The following is a 25,144-nucleotide window of genomic DNA, read 5'->3' as shown; positions in this document are numbered from 1 at the left end:
GAGGTGTCGTCGGTTATTTTCCTTTGTGTCTGCCTGGCATAGCTGTCATGGGCCTTTAGCCCCACCAGTAGAACATGCTTCAGGTATTCCAAAGGCAATCGTGTTGAGAAGTCATAATTTGCATTTAACTTTTTAAGCATTTTATGCTCTCTGTTAGGTGTAAGAAAGCTGCCAGAATCCATGGGAGTGTGCTACAATGCTTTCATTTTGTTTTATTTTAATTGCATTTTATACCGCGTCCCGTTTCTTTTGCGGCTTTCCGGACATAGCACAGGCTTGAGGGCGTGTGTGTATGTGTCGGGGGCAGGGGGCTCGCATCAAAGATTCTGGCAGGAGGAATGAAAGCTAATTTGTGTTTTGTATAAGGATTTCTGCTCATAAGCACTTGACACTGGCTTTAGGCGTCCTGGCGAGTGGCTGCGTTTGTTTTTATTTTGGTTTTTTGACCCTCGGTTTATGGAAAGTCACACTGACCCTGCCATCTTTTCCTGTGCAGAAAACGGAAACCAAGACGGGGCCCAGCAAAACAGAGCCGGAAACAAGCCAGCACCCCCAGTCATTTAGCGCCGAGAAGGTTGTGCAGGAAACCGTGTTGGTGGAGGAAAGACATGTCATGAATGTGCATGCGAGTGGGGATGCTTCTTACGCAGCTGGAGAGGATGTGGATGCTGCGGCACAGGCAGCATCTGCTGATGCTTCTGGCTTGAAAGGGAAGGAGGGCTCTGCCCTGACAGAGGGGGCTAAAGAGGAAAAGGGGGAGGTGGCTGGCAAAGCTGTCCTCGAACAGGAAGGAACGGCCACTGCTTCCCATGAGTCAGAGGAGGAGCAGAGTGCAGCAACCCACGTTTCTGAAACTTGGGAACAAAAACCTCATTTCGAGGTAACTAATAGTTGATGTTCCTTTCAGCACTAACGTAAAACTGATATGTGTGGTGGGAGTCCCCGAAATTTAGTTAAGCATCAAGATGGAGCTAAGTTGAATTTTCGACCTTTTCCAAATGCAGTTTGTTTCTCCTCTTATGTCCCTCTTGCATGGCAATCTCAGGAGTCTCCATGCTGGTTTCCATCTTTGGGGTCACGTGCATACACATTTAATGATTATTAATAAGGTGTAGTTCCAGGAAATGGTTTCTACCTTTGCTGTGATTACTGTAATTGGCAGTAAACCTGGGGACTGCGTGGCCAACAAGAGCATAGAACATTTGATCAATCTTCTTTTTTTGATCAGTGTACTTACCCAGAAACTGTGCTTGCCCAGGTACCAAATGCCAGAACTTTGTTCTTTATCTCTCCGAGATTCCTGAATTCTGTGCTGTTGGAGGTTCTTAATGTCTTAGCATCCATTCCTTTTTTCTAAGACGTTATTAAACAGAAGGCTGATTGATTATTTTTGATCTATCTATGCAGTAGAGGAGGGGGAACACAAAAACAGTTTTTTAAACATTTCCTTCAAAATGCCTTCCTTTACCTGGAACATCCCATGTTTAAAAAAAAAAAAAAGAAAACTAATCCTAAAAGACTGACATCTATTTGGTGTCTGCCTCATTCCTCAACTTACTCTCCCCATGTAATACATAAACATTTATTTCATACTAACCTGTGCTTATACATATCCACTGGGGGGGGGGGGAGGACCCAAAAGCGTGCCTTTGTGCAAACTGTAATAGCCACTGCCTACTTCTCATTGGTACAGTCATCGACTGTGAAGACAGAAACCATCAGCTTTGGCAGCGTTTCACCAGGAGGAGTAAAGCTAGAAATTTCTACCAAGGAAGTGCCGGTAGTTCACACAGAAACGAAAACCATAACATACGAATCCTCACAGGTAAGACCGTCTGTCGAGGCCAGAGCCCTGGCACCTTGTTTTGCCGCATTTACTGGCTTGCTGCATTTAAGTATAAGTACGTGATACTTAATGTGCCGGACTTAGAGGGCCCAGTAGCCAAGCTGTGTCTATCAGGAGCGATCATGGTGATAAGCATAACTTTATTACCAAGCAAAAAAAAAAACATCAGGGGACTTTAAGCAGGTCTTCCTGCATCTCAAAATGTAGAACAAGGCTCAGGAGCCTATCGCCTTAGCCACAGGTCAGGGAAAATAGCAGTTCAGGCAGACACGACTCACCTTTCTGAAGTCCTGGTGTTTTAAGGATCGTTCCCTCTGGCTGCCTTGGGTGGCATCGTACCCATAGCCAGAGCTCCTGTGTGCTGACTGAACAGCGCGGTGGTCGTGAGAGAGAACTCGGTCATCCTAATGCCCTGAGCTAACACAGGAGACCTCTGGAGAGGTCAGTGTTTGAGTGTGGTGTCTGTTCCTCTCCTCGCACAGGTCGATCCGGGTGCCGATCTGGAGCCGGGTGTGCTGATGAGCGCACAGACGATCACATCTGAAACCACCAGTACCACAACCACCACCCACATCACCAAAGTAAGTGGGGCGGGAACAGGTAAAAGGAAGGCATTCACAGGGAACTTCTTCCCGGTTGAGCTGCGCAGGCCCAGGGTGCTGTGAACATCAGGAGCCCGCGTTGCGCTCTCTTCGCCCAGTCTCTGGGGCATTTGTCCTTAGGTGCTAGTTTCTGTTTAGGAATATGCATCCCAATGCCTTTTGCTTAACACAGAACTCCGGCGCTTAGCACGTGGTAGGTGTTCCAGAAGCACCGGCCAGCCTCACCCCCAGAACTGCATTCCAGGCTCACTTCTGAAATTAACCATTTTAAGTAATTGCCAAAGAATTGTTTCCGTTCTTAATGATGTTATTGAAAACCCTGTTAGCGTTTTCTCCCAATTCCCCCATTGAACGACTGTTCCTCCAGTGAGTGAATTTCTGACGCTTGCCTGTGCCTTGCAGACTGTGAAAGGAGGCATTTCAGAGACGAGGATTGAGAAGCGCATCGTCATCACAGGAGATGCGGACATTGACCACGATCAGGTAGTGTGCACGAGATGGCAGATCCCCTGGCAGAGAAACAGAGGGGGGTCAGCCTTACTCTTCCCAGCGTTGTTCTTTTAGTCCATCAGGTGGTCTAAACCGTTTTCGGAATTAACTTTTCAGTGTGCAGCCTCCAATTCCTTTTGCAGTCATTGTACCTCATTTGTAAATGATGTATATAGATCTAGCTCCTAAGCCTCCACCTTGCTACTGATCATGCATGTTCCACCTCCTTTTTTGTCTTTGCCCTTCTGTGATTTCCTGGGGATAGGCTCTGGCTCAGGCAATTAAAGAGGCCAAAGAGCAGCACCCTGACATGTCAGTGACCAAAGTAGTGGTCCATAAAGAGACCGAGATCACACCGGAAGACGGAGAGGATTGACCCCAGGTAAGAGGCGACGCTGATTTTCTAGACTTGGCCTTGGCTGGCATGTAGCATGGGACACTTCCCTCTCTCCTTGCCCTGCCTCCTCCTCTCTCTTTCTTCTCTCACTGGCATTTTGCAGGGCTGCTCACCAAGGGGATGGAGAATTGGTTTACAGGCGCTGGTTTGTTTCACATTTGGGGGCTCCATCCTGTGGACATTTTGCTTATTCTGCCAGTTAGAGGATCAAGAAAGAAGCAGTCTTTGAGTGCATGCCCTCACTGGTGTTTCCTTTTCAGCCATGCCCTGGACTCTTCATTATCCAAATTCGAAAGGTCAAATCTGATTTCACTTGCCATGTGGCCTAATTAGCACTAAGGCCATTTTGTTCTGAGACGTATAATTTGTGTGTTCCAAATACTCGGAAAATGTACCCCTTTCTCCTTTGGGCAGAAAACTTATCCCACTTATTGTAAGCTTTCTCCGCAGCTATGTTTGCTTATGCTCCTACTTATGCTCTTGTTTTTGCTTTGTTTCTTACCTTGAAACCCAGGCATTCACTTCCATGTTGGATGTCTTGTATTTTCTGTATTCTTTGGGATGCCTTTTTTGCTTCTTAGTATAGCATCGTGCCTCAGGAGGAGGCAAAAATGCAGTCTTGTTTCCTGCTTTTCTGCAGAGACCGTGTGCATGCCTTTTCAATGGCTGTTTGGCTCGCATCGTGAGCAGATAGCATCTTGTGCTTGCGCACAGACGTGTTATACACACTAACCCGCCGTGCACGGACTCCCAGGCCCCGACCATCCCCAGAGGGCTTTGAATGCCGAATGCAACAGTTGCGCTACTTGCTCACTTGCTTACGTGATAGAAGTCTCTTGAACACTTCACGTGTATAAAGGAAATAAGGAGGTTCTCTACCACTGCTTTAGGGCATAGAGATTGATGAGTGGCCTCTCAAAGAAGATAATGCAAAGGTCACTCATTACGTTCGAACGAGTCCTATGACTTGGAAGACAGAGAGCAGAAAAAGGTTTCTTCAGTGAGCTTCCGCCACGTGGGTGACGTTGTGGTTATTTCAGAGAATGCGTGTCAGTGACTTAGGCTGGTATTTTACAGTATCTTGGCAAAAAGTGCATTTAATAACCTGCCTGCAAGATAGGTGTTTTGTGGCCTTCATCTGAGGAAGACTCTCGGGTGTTTTCCAGGGAGTAACTGATCAAATCTCTTTCCTACAGGAATAACTTAGCCTGCATATGAATCCAGTCATGCAAACCATTAGGAAAACCAGAGCCTATATGGAGTCCCCTCTTCTAACCCAACTGACTTGTATCTGCCCATGGAAAATTTCAATCCGGAAGAACTGACCTTGACCATTAACAAAGACACTGGCAGAGAGATCTTCCCATAATAAAGCAATCCGAATCAGCATCACGAAACTGATATTGCATGAAGCAACGATAAAATTACAAAAAGAGTAGCATTTTTAATTTCCACCAAGTGTCTAAGTTTTCAGCTATACCTGCACGTTCATAACCAACAATATAAACCGTGATCTCATGTAACACATAAACAATCCATGCCTTTCATAGTTTATCCAAGTCTAAACAAAACTGCAGTTTCTTAGGTGACAGATCTTTTGTTTACAGACAGACGAAGATGACCCTAAAATGCTAGAAGCTGTCTAGGTCCGATGTGTCAGGTTTATCCCAGATTAGATGTGCCAATAACCGAGTTTATTCAGTAAACAACTTGGATCTTGTACTTGTTTCACCTGGTTTTATTACTCCGCCCGTAAACAGCAACGACTCCCGATCGTCTGGAAATATTTAATGCTTACAATCCTGCTTTGTGTATCTGACTTAATCCGTTACCAGGTAGTACTGATTTTAGCATATTAATGTGAAATTTCTTCCTCGTTCGCTTTGGTCTGCGTCCAATCCGGAAAGCTTCCAAGAGTTCCCTGACAAGTCCTAAATATATGTGAATTGTCATTATTTGGGGAAGAAAATCTGTATTTTTGTTAGTTTACAATATTATGAAATCTCACCCTGGAAAAACCTGTTGGGCTTCTGATGCTTTGTTTTCTTTCTTCGTTGCTTCTTCCTTGTGTTTTTTTAAGTTGATTTTTTTTTCTTTTACTTGAAAAAAAGCGTTTTATTTCCAAATCTGGTCCATATTCACAATCTAGTTCAGAGCCAAGCCTTAAATTGTACAGAATTTCCACTGTAATTAAAGTATTTAGTGTTTAGTTATAAATAGCCTTCAAAAAGATATATTCTCCATTACACTGTCAACTGCATCACACAGCCCATGGTGAATGTATGTTTCTGCATAGCAAAATAAAAATGGTAAATGCATTTAAAGCTCTAATTCTCTGTGTGTAATACTTTCGGTACTGTATACATCTAGCCAAGAGGCAGCATTCGCATGACCTCAAAGGCTACTTCATCTGCATGATGGCTTGTCTTTTTACAGGACAAAAGGTGTACAGGGTGACACGACGATGTGTGGACCCCTCCAGGTGTCAGAGATGGGAAACAAGAAACATACACATAAATGTTTGGTTGCCTACGAAGGCCTTAATGAGTACAACTGGTTACCACACAATCTCATTTTCAAAGTTTTAGGTTTTTTTATAAGAGGTTCTCCTATAAACCCCGGTGTTTCTGGGTGCCGTTAATCTACCAGAGAGAGCGAGACCTCCCTCACGCCTGCGCCATAGCTGAACAGATGAGCTGGTGCGTTCTACAAGGGCCCACGCAGCGTGTTCCCACAGTTCATCCACATCAAACTCCTTCATGCCAGGGCCTGAGAGTAAGACTTTTATCACCAACTGCCAATCTAACGCCTGAATGCACTCGCTGGCTATACGCCATCAGGTCACACTTTACCTAACTTGCTGATTTTTTTAAAAACGTCAATTAAAAAGATTTTCTGCCCCTGAAAATTGTTAGATGTGACCACGCACCTTAGTCTTCGTGAGGGGGTCAAATTCTTATCATTTATCTATGAAGAAGTTACCATTTGTCCTTATTGTCAATACTACCTTGTAGTATTGTAGGAACTGAAGCATCATTTTGTGTTTGAAGCTAATCAAAAAATGTGTTGAGGACCATACACAAAAATACAGTGGAATGAAGACCTAAATGTGAGACCTGAAACCATAAAAGTCCAAAAGAGAACACAGGCAGTAATTTCTCTGACATGGGCTGTAGCAACATTTTTCTAGACACGCCTCCAAAGGCAAGGGAAACAAAAGCAAAAATGAACATTGGGACTACATTAAAATGCTTCTGCACATCAACAAAACTAAAAGACAGCCTACTGAATAGGAGAAGATATTTGCAAATGACGTATCTGATAAAGGGTTAGTATCCAAAATATATAAAGAACTTACACAAATCAACAGAAAAAAAAAATCAGATAACCCAATTAAAAAATGGGCAGAAGACATGAACAGACATTTCTCCAAAGACATACAGATGGCCAAAGACACATGAAAAGTTCAACATCACTCCATCAGGGAAATGCAAATCAAAATTACAATGAAATATCACCTTACACCTGTCAGAATGGCTAAGCACAAGAAACAGGTGTCGGCGACAATGTGGAAAAAAAGGAACCCTCACGCACTGTTGGTGGGAATGCAAATGGGTGCAGCCATTGTGGAAGACAATATGGAGGTTCCTCCAAAAATTAAAAATAGAATTGCCCTGTGATCCAGTAATCACACTGCTGGATATTTACCCAAAGAATACAGAAACACTAATTTGAAAGTATCTATGCACCGTTATGATTATTGCCGGATTATTTAAAATAGCCACATTATGGAAGCAGCCCAAGTACCCAGCAATAGATAAATGGGTAAAAATGTGTGTGTGTTCATGCATGTATGTATATATACATACATACATGACATCCATGCACACACACGCACAATGGAATATTACTCAGCCACACACACAAAAATGAAATCTTGTCATTTGCAACATGGTTGGAGCTAGAGGGCATAATGCTAAGTGAAATAAGTCAGAGAAAAACACCATATGATTTCACCCATATGTGGAATTTAAGAAACAAAACAAATGAACAAAGGAAAAGGCAAAACCCCAAAACAGACTCTTAACTATAGAAAACCAGCAGAGAGTGGACAGAGGGAGTGTGGGGGTGGGTGGGTGGAAGAGGTGAAGGAGAGTAAAAGTACACTTATCATGATGAGCCCTGAGTAATGTATAGATTTGTTGAATCACTACACTATACACGTGAAACTAATGCAACACTGTGCGTTAATTATACTGGAATTAAATTGTTTTAAAAATTATAAGAAGTTGAAATTTTTGGAGAAAAATTAATACTTTTTTGATAGGAGAATGGTCCATAGCCTCCCAAAGATGACTGCACTCAGTCTGCTTAGCTTATATCCATCAAGTTGTACCCGTGTTAGCTGTTTGAATCTAAGTTTTTTACTTAAGTGCAAATGACATAACGTTGTGTTAGTTTCAGGTGAACAACATAATCATTTGACATTTGTATATATTGTGAAGTGATCATAATAAGTCTCATCAACATGCATCACCATACATAGTTACAAAATGTTTTTTCTTGTGATGAGACCTTTTAAGATTTGGGGCGCCTGGGTGGCTCAGTTGGTTAAGCGTCCGACTTCAGCTCAGGTCACAATCTCGCGGTCCACGAGTTCGAGCCCCGCGTCGGGCTCTGGGCTGATGGCTCAGAGCCTGGAGCTTGCTTCTGACTCTGTGTCTCCCTCTCTCTCTACTCCTCCCCCATTCATGCTGTGTCTCTCTCTGTCTCAAAAATAAATAAACGTTAAAAAAAAATTTTTTTTTTTTTTAATTTACTGTCTTGGCCACTTTCAGATATTCAATACAGTTTTAACAATAGTCACCGTGCCGTCCGTGTTCACTGTTTAAAACCACACCTAGTGTTTTCGTGTTCCTCTGTCCCCAGCAATAAGTGCTTATCCATTTTCATAAGATTATACATTATTAAGGTTTCTTTTCCTTTATTATGCTCATAGTTTTTCTAGCCTGCACCCACTATTATGTGGGGGTTCCAAAAACACTCCCACATTCTGGGATATTTATGACAGCAGTGCCCCACGGCCAGTACCAAAATCAGTATCTACTTATATTGCTTGATAACAAATCACCACACAACGAGCAGCCTAAAATAATGCGTGTTTATCATCTCTCGGTTTCTGTGGTTCAGGGGTCTGGGCATGGTTTTATTGGCTCCTCTAAAAGGCTGCAGTCGAGGTGTCAGCCAGGGCCGGGGTCTTATCTGCTAGCTCAACTGGGGAAGGATCCACTTGCAAGCTCTCTGTAGTTGTTTGCAGAATTCATTTTCCTGTGGTTGTAGGACCCTCGGAAGCTTACTTTTTTCAAAGCCAGCAATGAAGGAGGAGACTCTCGAGTGTATGCTAGCCAGACAATCTTCTATACCATAACATAATCAAGGGAGTTTTTCATTACTTTTGCCGTATTCTGTTGATCAGAAGCAAATCGTGATGTTCTGTCGGCAGCACCAACAAATTTAATTTAGATTCAGAGATTATTATTGACTCACATTCCTTAACTCAACAGTTTTAAAGGTAGATCCCAACTAAAATTGGCCTGTGCTCATTGCTCAACTCTCAGGTAATCTGAGAACATTTCTTAAACCGTTACCTCCAATACAGAAAAATGCAGTATCGCATTGGGTGCGGAAAAGACCCTGGAGATCGCCCTTCCTGAAACTGAAGAATTCCACCTAGTTAGTAATTTCCCCCACAAAAAAAGAAACACTTTGCTTCTCAGTTTGCTCTCAGATTCCGTTTGTAAGAAAACAAGCATCTGTGGTTCTCTCAAATGAGCGGAAAAACAAATCACAAACCTAAAAGCAATATGGTGTCGCCATTGGTAACCTGCGTTCCCGGGCTGATCACACAGGGATCTGAAGAAACTTCACTTACAGAATTGCCAACCTTAGAACAACGTATAGGATCCTTTCTCTGGAGTCACGGAGTGAATTGGGCCTAGTGGGTTAGATCACACACCTTGTAGAACTAGTCAGCCTTTTGTTTGTTTGTTTGTTTTACAGTTACTGTAATCCATTTCCTCCGTTTTGCTGACTTCTTGCCAGCACATCTCTTAATTTAAAAACACTAACATGGGCTCTGGAACATGGATCTGCAATTGCTGCTGAATTACAGTGAGGGTTATACGTACCTTCCCTTACAAGCTTTTTTATTGGTCTCACTCCTGTAGATTAACCAGTGTCAGAAGCCTCTGTCTTGGATTGCCATAGAGGTGGCCTTATGTTTTAATGAGCATTTAATCTTTGAGTGAAATTGGATTACTCCATTTTTAAAAAAAAAAAAAAACTATATTTTGTGGCAGGCCATTGGTGCATGTAAAACTGCATTCTCAAAATGACATTTCATTTCGACAAATAGTTTTTATCAGAGCTGATTAACTCTAAGGAAGGGTAAGAAAAAGAGCTAATGCTTCCCGAGTGTGGTTATGAACACATGCACACACAGTGGCTTGTCATGTTTCTTTGAGATAACTGTAATCTTTTAAGAGATTGGGCAGGTTCTTGTAGCACAAGCTTAAAGAAGAGCTTATCAGCCAAGATAATATATGGATTTTTTTTTTTAACGTTTTATTTATTTTTCAGACAGGGAGAGACAGAGCATGAACGGGGGAGGGTCAGAGAGAGGGAGACACAGAATCTGAAACAGGCTCCAGGCTCTGAGCTGTCAGCACAGAGCCCGACGCGGGGCACGAACTCACGGACTGCGAGGTCATGACCCGAGCTGAAGTCAGCCGCTTAACCGACTGAGCCACCCAGGCGCCCCCTGGATTTTTTTTTTTTTTTTTTTTTTTTTTTTTTTTTTTTTTGAGACAGAAAGTGTGAGCAAGCAGGGGAGGAGCAGACAGTGAAGTGGGGAGAGAATCTTACCCAGGCTCCACGCCCAGATAGAGCTCCGACAGGATCCTGAGATTGTGACCTGAGCCGAAATCAAGGGTGAGACACTTAACCAACTGAGCCACCCAGGCACCCCTATGTGGATTTTCGGAAGTGCCCTGTGCAACAGGAAGGAGCTAGAATGTTTTTTTGGCTGACTTTCAGGCTTACTCATTCGCCTTGAATAATACTGAAGTCAAAATGATCTCTAAAGACCAGCAATGACAAAGAAATGCACATTTTAACACAATATAATTTTCCAACGATCGATTGGCCAAAGCACCCTTTTAATTCCATGCCTGGTGAGGATGCAAAGCAAAAGCCATTTCTGGTGGGAGTGTAAGTTGGTAATTTGTGTGGAGTAGGATCAATAAAACATATTCTTAAATTTTTTACAAAGATTTTGACCCAGCAAATCCACTTGTGGGGATTTTTCCTAAATAAGACACAAGAGTTGTACAGGATTTAATGTACGAGGATGTTTATTTAGCTCAGTGTTGCTTCTAAACATGAAAAAGGTTTAACAGTAAATAGGAGGAAATTTGTAAGTAAATAATGGAAACGACATGAGATAGAATACTGTGGAACCACCCAAAATTGTAAAATACTGACCTTATAGAGGAAATAATCCTAACATATTAATTAGTGTAAAACCAGATAAAACAGTTTATATGTTATGGTGTTAAGCAGGTAAAAATGTTTACTCACAAAAAATGCATAGACCTATACCAAAATGATGGCAGTGACTTCCTGTCTCTGAGGGCAGAGTATGTGATGATTTTCTTTCTTCCCTGTGCTGTTCTATTTTTCTAGTCATTGAGAGTGTCTGTAACCATTATTACATATATATTTTTTTAAGTTCATGAAAGAATACCAATAACTTTATTTAGAGCCTGAGAATAATAGAGAGTGAGAGATATGGAAATGAGAAGGAGGCTGGAAAAGTGACATGTCCTTGGAACTTGAAAGCCATTATTAGTCACCAAATGCTACAGATGCCTTTGTGAACTACTTACTTCTTTAGTCACGTACTAATTAGAATGGTGATAGATGAGTTTCTGTTATAGACAATGAAGTTATTTATAGTAACACCCTATGCTGGATCTTTTCAAATGAATAAACCTTGCCTTGAATGCACGTTAGCAGTTTAGGCAGCATATTTGCTTTTGAAGGGTAGTAGTTAGTAAACCATAAAAGCAATTTTCAGTGTTTCCACAGTGTAATCGAAAGATCATGCTTCTTTGGGTTTGCTTAACTTTTGCTTCCCTCTGCATAGAGCCGCCTGTCACTAGCCCCATATTTAAGTAAGTATGGCCTCAAAAAAAAAAAAAAGACGACTCTGGGCTCAGCAATCCTGTGCCCTGTCACTAATTTTGTCACCATCAGCCAGTGACTTAGACACTTTGAGCTGAGTTTACTCATTGTTAAATAGGGAATGATAGCCAGCTGTAAAGACTGTAAAGGTGAAAAGCCTTTAGACCCATGAGAAAGTACATGACCAAGCAGGAATGTAGGAGAACATTCTTTGTAGAATATAAAATGGAGTTTTATCCCATCTTTTCTCCCCTCAACACCGTGCATCACTTATTCTGTGCACGAGAACCCAAACTAGTTTATCGCAGAAATAGCTAATTGCCTCTGTTGGAGAAAAAAAAAAAAATATCCCTCAGCTTGGGGAAAGAAGTCAGAAGCTGCAAAATCCCCTTTTCTTGTTACGATTCCTTGTGATGCGGGTGACCACAGTAGGGTCCTTCCTGTATTGGGGCCAGTTTTCACTTTGTTCCGAGGCAAAACAACAACAAACAAAAAGCATGTGTACGATGACCCTTATGTAGGTGGTTCGTGCTTTTCTATGGGGGAGGCTCTAGCTAATATTGTCAGCAATACAGTGAATATAGAGCAGCTAGCTCGCCTGATATCAAGCATAGAAGTGTGCATCGAATCCAGAACCTAAGCAGGCTGCTTCCTATGATCATTGCACTGCTTATTGGGTAAGGTGTGTATCTGTACAGGCATGTACTTATTTGTGGATTAGCTATATTTACTGTATTTGCTGGGACACTTACTGTCGGAATACACAGAGTTAACAGGTTGATAGCATTGCACAATTCGAAAAACCATTTGTGTGCTTGACTAGGTTCATGTCATACCTTTCCTACGAATGCTTCTTTATATATATTTTTAGGCATATATATGTATATATACACACATATACGTATATATGTATATATTTATATATATACACACATACACGTATATATGTATATATATATATACGCACATATACATATATATGTATATATTTATATATATGCACATATACATATATATGTATATATTTATATATATACGCACATATACATATATATGTATATATTTACGTATACACGCACATATACATATATATGTATATATTTACGTATACACGCACATATATATGTATATATTTACGTATACACGCACATATACATATATATGTATATATTTACGTATACACGCACATATGCATATATATGTGTATATATTTAGGCAACCCTTTCTAATACTTATTTTTGAAGAAAAGAGAGATAGACCGAGCATGAGTGGGGGAGGGGTAGAGAGAGAGGGAGACACAGAATCCAAAGCAGACTCCAGGCTCCGAACTGTCAGCACAGAGCCCGATGTGGGACTGGAACCCACAAACCACGAGATCATGACCTGAGCTGAAGTTGGATGCTAAACCGACTGAGCCACCCAGGTGCCCCACCTGGGGATGCTTCTTGAGGACCAAAGGAATTCGCAGTCAGCATAGACTCTGCATCATCCAGAGCCAAGGATCTTACATCTAGTGGCACGTTGCACTTGGAGATTTTTTTTTTTTATTAATGATACTGAAGTCCGAGCCTCTAAAGATTCTGAGCTAATTGGCCTGGAGGTGGGGCCCTGGCATTAAAGTTGTTGTTGTTTAACACTTCCCAGATGAATCTAATGTACAGCCAGTGTGGAGAATCACTGGTCTTGTGAAGTGACTCTCAGACCTAAGCTTGCATCAGAATACATGGAGGACACATTGAAACCCTGGGCCCATGGGACACCTGAGTGGCTCAGTTGGTTAAGCATCTGACTTCGACTCGGGTCATGATCTCACAGTTCGTGAGTTTGAGCCCCGTGTCGGGCTCTGTGCAGACAGCTCAGAGCCTGGAGCCTGCTTCGGACAGTCTGTCTGTCTCTCAAAAATAAATAAACATTAAAAAAAAAAAAAAAATGAAACCCTGGGTCCCACTGCCAGTGTTTCTGATTCAGTAGGTCTGGGGCAAGGTCTGAGCATTAGCATTTCTGGCAAGTTCTCAGGTGCTGCTGCTGTCAAAGTGTGGAAACCGCACTTTGAGAACTACTGGCCCGGTAGAAAGAGCAATGACTTAGGATTGAGGATTTCCGGGCGGCAAGTCTCTTAACCTGTGATTCATCGTTGATAAAAGGAAATTAACTTCTCCCTGGACAAATTATTGTGGGGATTTATTGAGACCATATTCTGAACGTCACACGTGGAATGTTTCTAGTGCTAAATGTGCCCAGGGCAATACTGTTATCTGCCTCGTGTTGGGAGGCTGTGAGATAGAGTGGAGTGATTCCCGGGAACATTGAGAGAGACCAAGGATGGCAAAATGACAAAAGCAGCAACTGGCAATGCCACTGGTCAAGATGAAAATAAGGGCGCCGGGACAAGAGTTGTGTCTTTTTTTTTTTTTTTAATTTTTTAAATGTTTGTTTATTTTTGAGAGAGAGAGACAGAACATGATCAAGGGAGGGGCAGAGAGAAGGAGGCACAGAATCCGAAGCAGTCTCCAGGCTCTGAGCCGTCAGCACAGAGCCCGACACAGGGCTCGAACCCACAAACCATGACCTAAGCCAAAGTCAGAGGGCTTAACCGACTGAGCCACCCAGGCGCCCCAGGAGCTGCGTCGTAAAGGCACAGCTGGAATGGCCTTGCAAACACCAAGAAGAATAACCAAAGTGGCAGAAAGTCACAAGTTTCCGAGGAGGCACCAATAATAAAAATTATTGCAGTGAGGCCCTCAAAGTGCTTCAGCGTGCGTTTGTTGTAATCACACAAGACTGGCCTTGCACGCAGGCTCTTCAAAAAGCCTTGAAGTAAACAGCACTGGAGAAGAAGCAATCGTGGCCACACAAAGCTGTTCATAAAGAGGCGTGCGGGCAGACAAAAGCAGCAACAACAACAACATGCAATAGAATGTGAGGGGAGATGCAATAGAATGTGGAGGGAAATTAGAAACCCAGATGAGAAAAATCTAGGTGAGATATAGGAAGTGACCCTGGAATCGATCCTTGGAAAATGTATACTGTCCAGCAGACATCAGATAAAGAAGGCGGTGGGGGACGAGGAGCAGGACTCTCAGAAAACAGAAGCCTGTCCCCCAGGAATGCTTCATAGATCTGGCACCTTATGACTCCAAACAGCTGCCATCTGCCAGTGCCATCCCTTGCTCTGGTAACTGTGGGAGCGTTAACCTAACTGACAATTTAACGGAGACAAGCAGAGGTCTAAGGGGGAAGGTCCCAAGAGAAACACTCCGGTGTTCATGACTGAGGGTCACCAAAGGGCGCCACCTGCCGGTTCTGATCGCAAATCCTGCTACCCGAGGAGCCGAGCCGAAGTCTCAAGACAGGACTGGAGGTGGGGGGGGGGGGGGGGGGCAGGATGAGGGAAGGATAGGGGTGACTTGGAGCAGGGGATGTGGGTGGTGGGGAATCTCCTGTCTAGAGATGGTAAAGGAAAAACAAGATGGAGAGCCCATGTCTGATTTCAGAACGGGCTTATGATATCCTGCAAGTGGTGGGGAAATGGGCTGGAGTTCTTATCAAGCAGTTCTTCCAGTTTTACAGTTCCTGGTTTGTATCATATAAGTGACACGTAAGGGAAGGTTAAAAATAGAGCAGGTGCTTCAAGTGGGAGGATAACCTGAACCGTTGGAAAAGATAGAACTAAGAATTCAATGGAATTTCTTTTGTATGAAACCTGTCAATTCTCGGAAATAGTTGGGGAAAACTGGTCTGATCAGTTCATACTCTAGTTCATACGTGACTTGACGATGTTTAAAGACTGACAATACCAGGTAATATACTAATGCCGATGACGCTATGAATTTCTGATTTGATGATTCAGAACACCCTTCCAGGATTTCTCCATGTATCCGAGTCTTCGTGATAATATTTCTTCTCACTATACAGTGTTGTGGATACAGGGGGTGAGGGGAATGGACAGGAATGTGTACTGACCTCAGGACAGAGCCTGAAAGTTGCTTTTCGGAATAAATTCCTTGTAAAAGCCTGTTCGTTACGGGACTTTAGCATCAAAACGTGATATAAAACTCACTTCACGTGCAAACATTAGGTGCTTTGAACTTTTAAAAATTTAGACTTAAGGTGAAGAGGAGTTTCCTGTGACCAGAAATACGGACGATCCACTGGAAGCATGAAGCATGACATCACCTCTGACATTTAGCGATTGGAGAGCCCCAGATAGATTGTCAAATAGATTATGCAAATCTGACTAACTTGGATATTTTGGGTATGATTGGGATGTTCTGACATTTCGTTATGTTTTTAATGTTTATTTTCGAGAGAGAGAGCATGAGCAGGGGAGGGGAGGGGGAGAGGGGGACGGAGGATCTGAAGCAGGCTCCACGCTAACAGCAGATAGCCCGACGAAGGGCTGGAACTCACGAACCGAGGTCATGACCTGAGCCGAAGTCAAACGTTCAACCAACTGAGCCACTCAGGCACCCCTCTGACATTTTTAAAATAGAAGGAATTATCCCTAAGACTGAAGACTTCCTCACGCAGCCTGGCTTCCTTCTGGGGGAATAATTTCTCACGTTCCAGCTATTTCTGAGAAAGGCCAAGTTTCCCACATATCACTATCAGCAGATGGGAGTCGGTGGAGGACGGGGGCACATTGGGATCTGAGGGCCATTGGGAACAGAAGGGACCAGCCGGCACATCCACGAGCTACCTGGGCCTAAACTTCCCTGAATCACAGAGGCCAGAGTCGGGGGACAGTCACAGGTCGGAGCACATGAAGACTACAGGTCGGAACAGCAGCAACGGTTGGCAACGGACAGGTAAGAAGACAGAGGATTGAGAGAGGAGTCGAGCACAGCTGGCAGAGTCCAGAAGCTTACCAAGGGCTTGCTCCTCTGGGCACAGATGGCTTTTTAAAACTCTGATATTAGCGCGTTGGCTTGTCATTGCCCCTTCCTCCTAAATGTGAGCTGGCAGGGAGCAGAAGTCTAGTTGAGTGTCCTGGCCAGTTGGATACCTATTAATTAAGGCTTGACAATAAATGGATGTCTTTTAAGAACTAATGACTAATTTCTAGCTGTCGTTCCGTGGCCGTGGCCCATGAAATGCCCCTGCTGTGCCCAGAATGGCGCCTATGGAATTTTTTGACAGGGACTGCGTATTAAAAAGAATAAACACCCGACTCCAGACCTTTTAGATACGAAAAAAGAAAAATGCTAACGCCATTTGTAAGGCCATGCATGAGTCATGGTGACTTACAGCCCTCCCCTCCACATACACACACACACACACACACACACACACACACACACACACACGCACATCCCTTTGGTATTTTGTTCAACTCGACCCTTCTTCCAGCTCCAGCCGTCTCCCAGTGCCCACTCTGTCCTGAGGTCCGTACCCATTCATGTCCGTTTCCTTTACCTCTCTAGGGTGGCTTTTCCAGGAGGTTCCCCCTCCTTCTTGATTTCTCTTAACCCCATTTGTAATCAGTCTCTCATTACATTTCTTCCAGCATCCCCTTTCGAGTGTACCATTTGTCCCTGCAAGAACACTTGATCTGTAGCTACTCACTAGCTTTGTGACATTGGGTGAGTTTTTAGCAAGTCTTTCAAATCTGTCAGATGGGAGAATGTGTGAAGCAATAGTTTAAAACCACGTCAAAATGGCGATATTTGACCAGCCTGGACCGACAGAAATGGCAAGTTCTTGTGCGCCGTGAGAACTAGTTAAGCGTTAAGCGCTTCAGGTAGCGCCCAGCATCTTGTAAGCGATGACTTCTTTCTGCTTGCAACACTCAGACCCGATGAATTCCGTGTTTGGCCAAGGAGAGCAACTCTATGCCGCCTTCTTTCCCCTCTCCCGAGTAGATGATGCTCATTTATGATACATCCGACTCCTCACCGAGCCCAGAGGCAAATTCAAACCCTTTGAAGGTAAGAGGCACTGCTTCCCAACCCCTCCTCGGCTGGTCTCGCCCCACAAAGGGATTTTCACTCCCACCGGCCGGTTCGTGTAGCTCCAGAACTCTCCGCTGCCATTCCCATGGGCACAGCCCACTCCCGGCATCTCTCAACGGGATTTTTTTCACAGAAACGTCCTTCCGTGCGATGGTTTGCTCTGCCTGGCCCTGTTAATACTTGATCCCACAGCAGTTACCTTCAGGCTTCTGTGGGCTCACCTACTTGCTCCAGAACTTTTGTGTGATTTTGTTTTTCTGGAACAGGTGTGTTCTGGATTTCAGACGTTTTATAAATAAGCGTGACTTGCGGGGCTCCGGGTGGGAGGCGGGGTGATGAGAAGCCACCTGATCGGCTGAATATGTCCCAAACAAGGCTGAAGCAGAGCTCAGGTTGTCTCTGGGCGTGTCTGGGGGTAATTTGCCGCAGGTAAGAATATTCCAAATAAATCAGAACACACGTATGTGCCTATTTGCACGCCACTGTCCACGTACTAATGGCAGCCTTGTCTTTTCAGCTCAATTGAGCTTTACAGCTCAATTATCCCAGCTCTGCACTCACCCTGTAATCTGTCCCTTCTAAATGATACCACAACGTCTTAAAGGTCCTTCTTTACCTTGACGGTAAAGAGGTTTTTTGAGTTTAAATGCATTTGATTTTTAAACAACCTACATGGCACGTTTTCTTAGAAACGATGCCTCCGCTCCAGATAAAGCAAGGTCAGAATAAATGAAGAGCTTAAGATGACGTCAGTCCCATCCGTCTTCAGTCCTGGTGTTGTGTGAATGAGCAGCGGCCAGCTATGACGACGGGTGATAACGTCCAAAGTTAATAGCCAAATTCGTCAACATTTTTCCATTTCTAAACCATCCTTAAAGAAGATCATTTATGGGATCACACCCTCCTCGCAGTAGGCCAGCGGGGCAGCCATGCCTCCCGGATTCATGTTTTCACCAATAAAGGACTGGTAGTTTTTAAAAATAGCAAGGATGTGCTCGATTTGTCCTGCAGCCCCTGTCATAAAAGGTTTCACCCTTTCTGGCCTCTGTTCTTCAAGTCTGCCTTTGACTGATTTCACGTAATCTTTGATGTACTTCTCGTAGGCTTCCTTTGTGAAGCTGGTTTCCCGCAAGCGATGGTTTATGGCAATACCCACGCCAGTGAGGACTCAAACTTTCTGAAATCCTGCTTCTCGGTCCTAGGTCCCAGCCAGGTCCAAGGTTCCTTCAGCTTTGGATTGAATTTAGAACATGTTCATGCAAATAAAATACGAAGGAACCAAAGCATGCACAGAGATTTAAAGAATCAAGACAAGATAACAGGGGTAAAACATCTCCCTCCCTTCTGAAATAATATGCTCGAATACAAAGGAGGTACTAACGAGGCCAGACTTTCCTTACTTTTGTTAGGTGGATTGCCAAAGAAACCGTCCCCACCATGAACACCGTGTAGCCTTTGGTGTGTATGCAGCAAACATTGCTCAGAGGTCCTGCTGTTTCGGTGGAGTCAGTGGTTTCCCTGCCGCGTCAGCAAACTCTATTTGGCATTAACTCATACCAAGAGCAGCACCGGATTGATGTAGCACATTAATTAATTTAAAGCGGAAACACTCTTCCCGCGCTGTTGCTAGAGATGTAAAACCCACCCACTGCTGGGTGGGGTGGAAGGAGGTGGGAACAGGCACATACTTCAGACTGCGGACCAGGATTATCCGGCTGGTTCTGGGAATGAGATCAGGGCAGATAAGACCGCTCACCCAAATGCAGTGGGGTTTTTTCCCCCTTGTCTACTAAAATTTAAAAATGTAGTTGTCCTCCTATCAACGTCTTCATTTTGCATGCGGTTATTGTGTATGTACAATTGTGATTCCGTGTGCATTTCCACACGATATCCTGAATGCATACACTTAGCATACTAGTATATTTTAAGGATATGTAACTTTGCCTATGAAGAGTAATCCAAATAATGTTGTAATTCCTTTTCCTAACTCAGAGAAGAGAAAATACTAGTACTAGATTTTAGAGCCTCCTTAGGGTGTCTTCTGTCTGAGCCAGGTTTAGCCCATGCAAGTATCACATGAGTTCTATATTTAAATGTTGCCAGGGGGCGCCTGGGTGGCGCAGTCGGTTAAGCGTCCGACTTCAACCAGGTCACGATCTCACGGTCCGTGAGTTCGAGCCCCGCGTCGGGCTCTGGGCTGATGGCTCGGAGCCTGGAGCCTGTTTCCGATTCTGTGTCTCCCTCTCTCTCTGCCCCTCGCCCGTTCATGCTCTGTCTCTCTCTGTCCCAAAAATAAATAAAAAAACGTTGAAAAAAAAATTTTTTTAAATAAAAAAATAAATGTTGCCAGAATCATATTTCACTTTCCAGTGTATTCACTGCAATGTTGCAAGACATTGCTATATTTCGGGGATCATTTTGCTCTGCCTTCAACGGTTTTGTCAGGCTTGAATTTATTTGGGGGAATGCTACCTAGTTTGATTTCAGAGGAGTTGTCCTTGAGGATGGAGAAGCCAACGGCCCAAGGCGGTTTTGGACACCGAGCTAGCTGCCTCCTGACTAGATGTCAGGTGCTGCCCAACTTCTCATCCACGTCTGGCCTTCCATAGAGCTCAGACTTTCCGAGTACCTCATGGTGACTTTAAGGTGAATTTTTTCATTAGCCTCAGCTATTGGGCTATATTTAAATAATTATCTCTGGAATACTACTCAGCAAGTGTGGCTCAACTCTGATGACATCTTGAAGAGCACAAACGGAAAGAATCTATTGATCAGCAAACCTCATGGTTCCAGTTGCCAGGGTTCAGCTTAAGTCTGCGGCCCTCAGCCTGGATATGAACCGTGACCGTGGCTGTGCTGATAGGAAGCCTCAAATCCACATCCTGGCAAGCTCACCCAAGTTAAGGTGGCCAAGATCCTGCTCAGAATACCTCTCTTCAAAGTGAAGCCCGAGTGAATTCCTTCCCAGGATTCCCCCCACTGCTACAACTCCCCTGGTGGGATCCACCATGGTTCCCTGTCAGCAATCTATAATCCCAGCAGCCGGTGACTTTTCAAGCAAAGACAAACTACATTATGTTTTGTATTCCCAGCAGCTAGTACAATACCTGATACATATATGTTTAGTAAACTACTGAAATGAGTGCAGAAGTTGGATAAGATCTGATCCTGATTCCTAGACAGAAATAAGGGCCCACCTGAGCGGAATCAAGGGCATGGGGGCACTGTGGAGAGAATCCAACCAGCTCTACACCTGGTGGGACCCAGAGAACCATCACCCTCCTTCCAGATCTTTCTGTATGACCCGGGACCTGAACCTTCAGATCCATTTTCCAGGTCATTGTATGCTCTATCTACCCGAAATTGAGGTTTTGGCTTAGATTTTACATATGCTCTGAGACCACCCTCCATGTTTCAGGGTTACTGTCGGTCAGCTTTTAATCAGCTTGATCACATGACCGCCAGCACCCCCGTGAGGCGTTCTGTCCGTCATCAGGAGTGCTCAGCCTAAACATCACCAGCTCCTACTCTTTTCTGGAAACTTTTCAAGTCTTTTAGATGGACAACAGGTCTGGTCATCCTCTATAGTAGGCCCTCGACAGTATGATGCCTGCAGACTCTTTGCACCCAGGGGTGATAACTCAAATCACCCACAAGTGTTGGGAATCACAGAATGTCTTCAGTGCTGCTGAGATTTATATAACTCTTTCTTTTCACCTCCTTTCCTTCACCGTGACTGGAACACCAACTAATGTCCTGACCATGAAGGCATGGGCTCCACTCTGAAGAACCTCTTCTTTTCTGAAACAAAATAATCAGGAACGTTGACAGTCACAGCAGAATTTATATGAGCAGCTTACTCCCCCAACCGAATCTTCTCACACTCTTATCAAGAAGAGCAAGTAGTTGGGGCTCCTGGGTGGCGCAGTCGGTTAAGCGTCCAACTTCAGCCAGGTCACGATCTCGCGGTCCGTGAGTTTGAGCCCCGCGTCGGGCTCTGGGCTGATGGCTCAGAGCCTGGAGCCTGTTTCCGATTCTGTGTCTCCCTCTCTCTCTGCCCCTCCACCATTCATGCTCTGTCTCTCTCTGTCCCAAAAATAAATAAACGTTGAAAAAAAAAATTAAAAAAAAAAAAAAAAAAAAAAAAAGAAGAGCAAGTAGCTTTGGCCTTCTGTATACCTGACCCTCCAAATTAAAACAGACTGTGATCAAGGCCTGCTTGACAAATTAAGGAGACAGTTATCTCTAGCAAGTTGATTTTTGTGCGGGAGGTGATGCAGTATAGAAAAGGGCAGAGAGTGGATTAGGGCTTGCATATGAAAGGGTGAGACCCATGAGTAAAAACTCGTATTCTAGCAAATCATGACCACTGTGAATATGTGACTGTATCATTTGGCCTGTGAAATGCCATAGATGTGGTCTAATATTTCATGAACAAATTTGCCACTCCTTGCTCCATCCCTATAAAATAAAGGCCAAAAACTTCATTGTGACATTCAAGGCAACTCACGCTGAGAACCTACCCACCTTTTCAGCATCAACAGTAGAGACTTCACAACTCACCCATAGCCTAGAGTGTAGACACATCGGGTCCCCATCCCTCAAGCCCACATTCACACTTTGGAATATTGGTTCATGGTGAGCCCTCTAGACCAGAACTTGCCACCCTTATTTACTTAATAACATACATAGTAAGTCATAATTTTGCATGGCAAATGGGGTAAAGTGGAAAGATTTGGGGATGTATGTTGGGCTGTGTGAGAAAAATAATGGTTTTCCCTTATATAATTATGAGTAAATATATAGACAGTACCTTAAGATAAATGTGATTTTTAAATAATATTTTTAATATATTTTCAATGTTTATGATAAGTTTCCCATGGTCTTTACATGAGCATATGTTTTCAGTATCTGGTTTTAATGCCTGAAATGTTTCCATATGATTCCTCCACAAGAAATTTTAATGATGACTTCTTCAAATTCTGATGGTCTCTCTTGGTGTTATTTTTAAATAACAAGGTAATAAAACTATATAAGCCATTGATTGTATAATCATTCTAAATTTATAAGGCCTTGTTATATTTAAATACCACAACAGCTCTCCTACTGACAAATGTAATTTTTAAATTCTTCTGATAATGGATTTTAAATCCAGTTGAAGTTTTTATTCCATTATGTCAAAATTTATTTGCGTATTCATTCATACAAAAACACTGTTATCGAGCTTTTATTCTTTATCAAGTTCTCTAGGTAGTAGTGATTCAGCAATGAATAACAACAACAACAACAACACATCCCTGCCATCATGGAGTTCACATTCTGGTCAGGGGAGACAAACTATAAACAAACTAAAGTAAAAATTAGGGTTGTCTTTAGCAATGGTAGTGCTGGCCAATTTTGAATAGCGTGGTCAGGGAAGACCTCACCAAAAATATGATATCTGAACAAAGACCTGGAGGAGATGAGGGCATGAGTCAGGTGGCTCTGTGGGAGAAGAGCGCTCCAGGCGGGAGTCAGAAGCATATGCAAAGTGGAGATAAAGAATGTCACCAGCTTGTTTAAGAAACAAGATGGTGGCCGTGGTACACTGAGCAAAATAACCACGGCAGGCAATCGTGTGATATGAAATGGGACAAATAACAGAGGTCAGATGATAGGGAGCTCTACTGGCCACTGTGAGGACTTCCTCTAAGTGAGATTGAGAAGCCAAGGCAGGTTTGATAGCACAGGAGGGATAAAACATATATGATTGAAAAGATGACTTTATCCTCTGTGTTGAGGATAGACTCTGTAATAGTCAGGGTTCTCCAGAGAACCAGAACCAATAAGACATATGGAGATATATATGAGGAAATTTATTATGGGAATTGGCTCACACAGTTATGGAGGCCTAGAAGTCCCACAGTCTGCCACCTGCAAGCTGAAAAACAAAAAAAAGCTATGGTGTCATTCTCTAAGCACCAAGGCCTGACAACTAGGGGAGTTGATGGTATAACTGAGGTCTGAGGTCAAAAGACTGAGAACCAGGAGCTCTGATGTCCAAAGGCAGGAGACGATGGATGTTTCAGCTCAAGAAAAGAGGGAAGTCACCTTTCCTTCACCTTTTTTTCTGTTCGGGACCCCACTGCTCTAGGGGATGCCCACCCCATTGGTGAGGGCAGACCTCCTCACTCAGTCAACTAAATCAGACGCTAATCTCTTCCAGAAGCACCTGTATAGACACGCCAGAAACTAATATTTTACAAGCTATCTGGGCATCCCTTGGCCAGTCGAGATGACACAACGTTAATTGTCACAGACCACAGTGGGGCAAGGATCGCAACAGAGAGGACAGTTAGGGGGTCTTTGCAATAATGCAGGCCACAGATGACAGATGAGAAGAATCAGCATTTCACAACACTCCTTTTGGCCCGTCTGTATTATTCCTCGGTGCCACAGTTCACCAACTGGGAAGCTGTGCTCTGCAGAATCTATAGACGGAGCCAAAGGAAGGTACGTAGGGACCTTAAGTGTTTCCGTTCCAGATTTTAATTTTACATATATCCCAGGAACATTGAATCCGAGGTTAAACAACCCTAAGCCCTGAACCCAAGTTTAAACAATCAAACCATAATTCTTGAGCCTTGACGTTATTGAAATGAGATAATTTTCCTATGCCACAGCCTTAGCTTGATCTGTTAATTCTCAAGTACGGGTGAGAGCATTAGGCTCTGACATGGGTTCTGCCATGTCCTCATCCTGGGGACACACAGACTCAGGCAGTGCTCTCTGCATTTGCGCTTATCCCACCTGCAGAAATCACTCCTGGGTCGTCCTCCATGTGGTCCTTTCTGTGCGTACCATCAAGACCTTTAGTCTGCCTGGAGATGTGTGCCTAGGAGAAGGAGAGGTTAGGAGACCAAGAGTCCCCTGTCATCCTCCAAAGGCTTGCTTCTCTGGCCCTGCCCCAGATCCATGTCCAGTTCGACCCCAGTTCCTCACTGACCCACTGCCCATGACCACCTATCCGCACAACAAGATTCAGACCTGGCCCCTACGTTTATTCCAGAGTAAATAACTTATGTTCTCCACAGACTGATTGCCACCTCACAGCTCTGTGACTTTCTTCTCGCTACTCCCTCTGCATGGAGCCTCTGCCCACTTTCTTTATCAGGTTAACTTTTACTCATTCTTCAGAGCTTCATCCAGGCATCGTGGCCAACTGTTCATGGCTAACACTCCAAACAAAGTGCTCCTTTGCATTCCCCTGCTGTTAGAGGCACAGCATCGTATTGAAGGCATTGCTTTGTATCTTTCTTTCCTACCAGACTCTTGAAGTTTTCAGGGGCCGGAGACGATATCCTATCTACTTCCACACTGCCATGAATTTCCACATTGTTTGTGAAACTCAGACTCTCCTGTCTGTAAAGTTTACCCAACAATTTCAGTAGTCCAAACTGATTTCTTCCTTGTCTGAATTCTCACCAGAACCAAGTGACTTTGTAAGTTGTCTGTACTCTGTGATGCTGTGTTTTTCACCCACTGCTCAGCTCGATCCAGGTTTCATGCAGATTAGGATCATGTATTCAATACATACTCTAATGGCCAGCAAGACTTAGCACAGGGATACACACAG

General features: G+C 43.7%; 1 protein-coding gene across 35 annotated transcripts in view; it reads left to right on the top strand.

Moving 5' to 3' along the window:
* The window catches only part of EPB41L3 (erythrocyte membrane protein band 4.1 like 3), a 237,586-nt gene extending 231,921 nt beyond the window's left edge, over positions 1–5,665 (top strand). For 31 of the 35 annotated variants that reach the window (XM_040479329.1, XM_040479319.1, XM_040479321.1 and 28 more), the window contains 6 exons: positions 497–880; positions 1,694–1,825; positions 2,329–2,427; positions 2,851–2,931; positions 3,203–3,319; positions 4,531–5,665. In XM_040479329.1, coding sequence (XP_040335263.1) covers positions 497–880; positions 1,694–1,825; positions 2,329–2,427; positions 2,851–2,931; positions 3,203–3,313 — 807 coding nt within the window. In that variant the 3' untranslated portion in view covers positions 3,314–3,319; positions 4,531–5,665. The other 4 variants (XM_040479344.1, XM_040479327.1, XM_040479316.1 and 1 more) reach the window with 3 other exon arrangements.
* The last annotated feature ends 19,479 nt before the right edge of the window (positions 5,666–25,144 follow it).

This window comes from Herpailurus yagouaroundi, unplaced genomic scaffold (assembly GCF_014898765.1).
Source record: "Herpailurus yagouaroundi ecotype Mexico unplaced genomic scaffold, PumYag 142, whole genome shotgun sequence".
NCBI classification, from domain to species: Eukaryota; Metazoa; Chordata; class Mammalia; order Carnivora; family Felidae; genus Herpailurus; species Herpailurus yagouaroundi.
The sequence above is the reverse complement of the archived record's forward strand: the minus strand, read 5'-3'. Positions and strand labels throughout refer to the sequence as shown.